The sequence below is a fragment of the Notothenia coriiceps genome, unplaced genomic scaffold (assembly GCF_000735185.1).
Source record: "Notothenia coriiceps isolate Sejong01 unplaced genomic scaffold, NC01 NC01_scaffold00037246, whole genome shotgun sequence".
NCBI lineage: Eukaryota > Metazoa > Chordata > Actinopteri > Perciformes > Nototheniidae > Notothenia > Notothenia coriiceps.
This window is the reverse complement of record NW_011369947.1, coordinates 26,506,975-26,509,080: the sequence shown is the minus strand read 5'-3', so window position 1 is coordinate 26,509,080 and position 2,106 is coordinate 26,506,975. Positions and strand designations below refer to the sequence as shown.

The 2,106-nt window shown below is 38.0% G+C and overlaps 1 protein-coding gene across 1 annotated transcript in view; it reads left to right on the top strand.

The window, feature by feature from the left end:
• The window catches only part of LOC104966567 (laminin subunit alpha-5-like), a 45,649-nt gene that overhangs the window by 23,952 nt on the left and 19,591 nt on the right, over positions 1–2,106 (top strand). Inside the window, exons 18-20 of the mRNA XM_010795750.1 lie at positions 542–676; positions 878–1,023; positions 1,531–1,666. Of these exons, the coding sequence (XP_010794052.1) occupies positions 542–676; positions 878–1,023; positions 1,531–1,666 (417 nt within the window). The remainder of the gene's footprint in view (positions 1–541; positions 677–877; positions 1,024–1,530; positions 1,667–2,106) is intronic.

Sequence of the window (2,106 nt, the reverse complement as noted above, 5' to 3'; positions counted from 1 at the left end):
TTTACGCTAATACATTAAGGTGAAATAGGTAAAATTAACCCTCTTTTTTTACACCCTTGTCGATACAAAATTGTGAACTATGGGACTTTGAAATTCCACATAAGTGACTTTTTGGTGTTGTTGTTTTTATTTCATTTTTGTTTTTGTTGTTCATCAATAATCGCAATTACAATTATTGACCCAAATAATCGAGATTAAGATTTTTGCCATAATCGAGCAGCCCTAGATTAAACCACATTTTTGTATTAGATAAAAACATGATGTGGGTCTTGTAAATGATTACATTTATCTTATTTAGCGCAGAATATGATTGTATTCGTAGGGAATTATATATTCTCTAGTAATCAGAGATGAATTCCCCCTTGTTGTAACTTCGGCAAAGAAACAAACATTACAGCCTATTATCTATTTATTACTTTTGATCATTGATGCATTAGAACACTCTTAACATCCTTTCCTAGCATTACAGGCAAGCTCCGCAGGATTTGTCGAGCTAGAAGTGCTCTCTCAAAGTTTCCTCCGTGTCCCCGTCCTCCTGCAGGATCAGTTCCTGTGTCTGGCGGTGCTTAAGGGCATCCTGAGAGTTTTCTACGACTTCACTGGTGTTCTGGTGGAGCTCCAGCCTAAAGACCCTTCATCTGATTTCATGAAGATCAGTGACGGCGACACCAAAGCTGTAAGTCTTCTGTGTGTCATTTTCTTTCTCATTATACATTGTGTTTGAAAACTACAGGGAGCCAATCATTCATTGTCAAAAATAAAATCCGTAAATGTTCAACTGCAATCAAAGATGTTTCTCTTGAGTCTTTGTGATTGTTGTGGTTGATAATTGAAGTGTGATGTGTCGATGTGTGACGTGATATTGTGAACTGTGTAGCTGGAGATCATCATCATGCGCCCGACCCGTGTCGTGGTGAGGAACACCCGGAACGTCCTCTACAACCAAGAGTTCACAGAGAGCATCCCCCCCTTCACCGGCATCTTCTACCTCGGAGGAGTCCCGGAGAACAAGATGCCACTGAAGTGAGTCAAACTAAAAAAAATATATTTTGTTTTCAATTCAAAAGTTCAATACATTTGTTTGTCTTAATTATATAATACTAAATGTATGGACAACATAAGTCAATAAGTAAAGTAAGAAACAAGAAAAACACACATTATTGGATGGAAATTCGTAGCAGTTTCTATTTATTTTTATTTCTGAATTGATGTATTTGAATACCTTCCTTTTTTTGGATATCTTTGTTTTTTTGTTCACCTGTTTTGATTTTCTTATAGTTTCTACCATCATTTTGATTTGTTCCTATATTTGCTCTTATTTGACATTTGATCAGCCCTTACTGTGTTCACGTACGCACCATTATACACATATAAGAGTGCTCCCTGTAGATACTATGCCAATGACATGTCTACAGTGTGAGTGATTTAGCTTGCTGAGGATTCCTGTTCTTTATTGGCCAAAGAAATAAAGCCTTAAATAAAACCATTTTTTTTGTCCGGCTGTTTCATTCTGTCTCCGTCTCTTTCCAGGTTGAAGTCCATGTTCTCTAAGCAGGGCTCTCTGAAGGGCTGCTTCAGGAACGTCAGGTCCCCCGGAGGCGCCCACGTCGACCTGAAGAGGATGAAGAGCTCCGGAGTCAGCTTCGGCTGCAACAGCGACCTGCTGGTGAGGAAAAAACCTTCAGCTCATTATCTTGTATATTGAGAGGTACAAGTGTCCATGATCTGAACTCTCTATCAAGCCAGTTCTAACCAAACACAACCTATTTGACATGAAAAGACACATGTTACAACATTCTAATGTCAACATGTCATTCTGATCTTATTTATTTTATTATTCTCAAAATACATTTTTGAAAAAGTATTTTTTAAGCAAAGGTACATTGTCTGGATATCTGTTCCTCTCAATAAGATCTAGCCAAAATACTGCTAATCCTTTCTTTCCTTGCTCTGGTCCTCTTTAACCTGTTGAGCCCCGAGCCTGTTTTTAATCTTTTATCTTGAGTTCTGTGCCAAAGTGCGCTCAGGGGTCATTTAGATGCTTCTTATGAGACTTGTGTTTTGTTTTGGTAAAAATGGTTTGTATCGTCAGTTAGCTGAGATTCT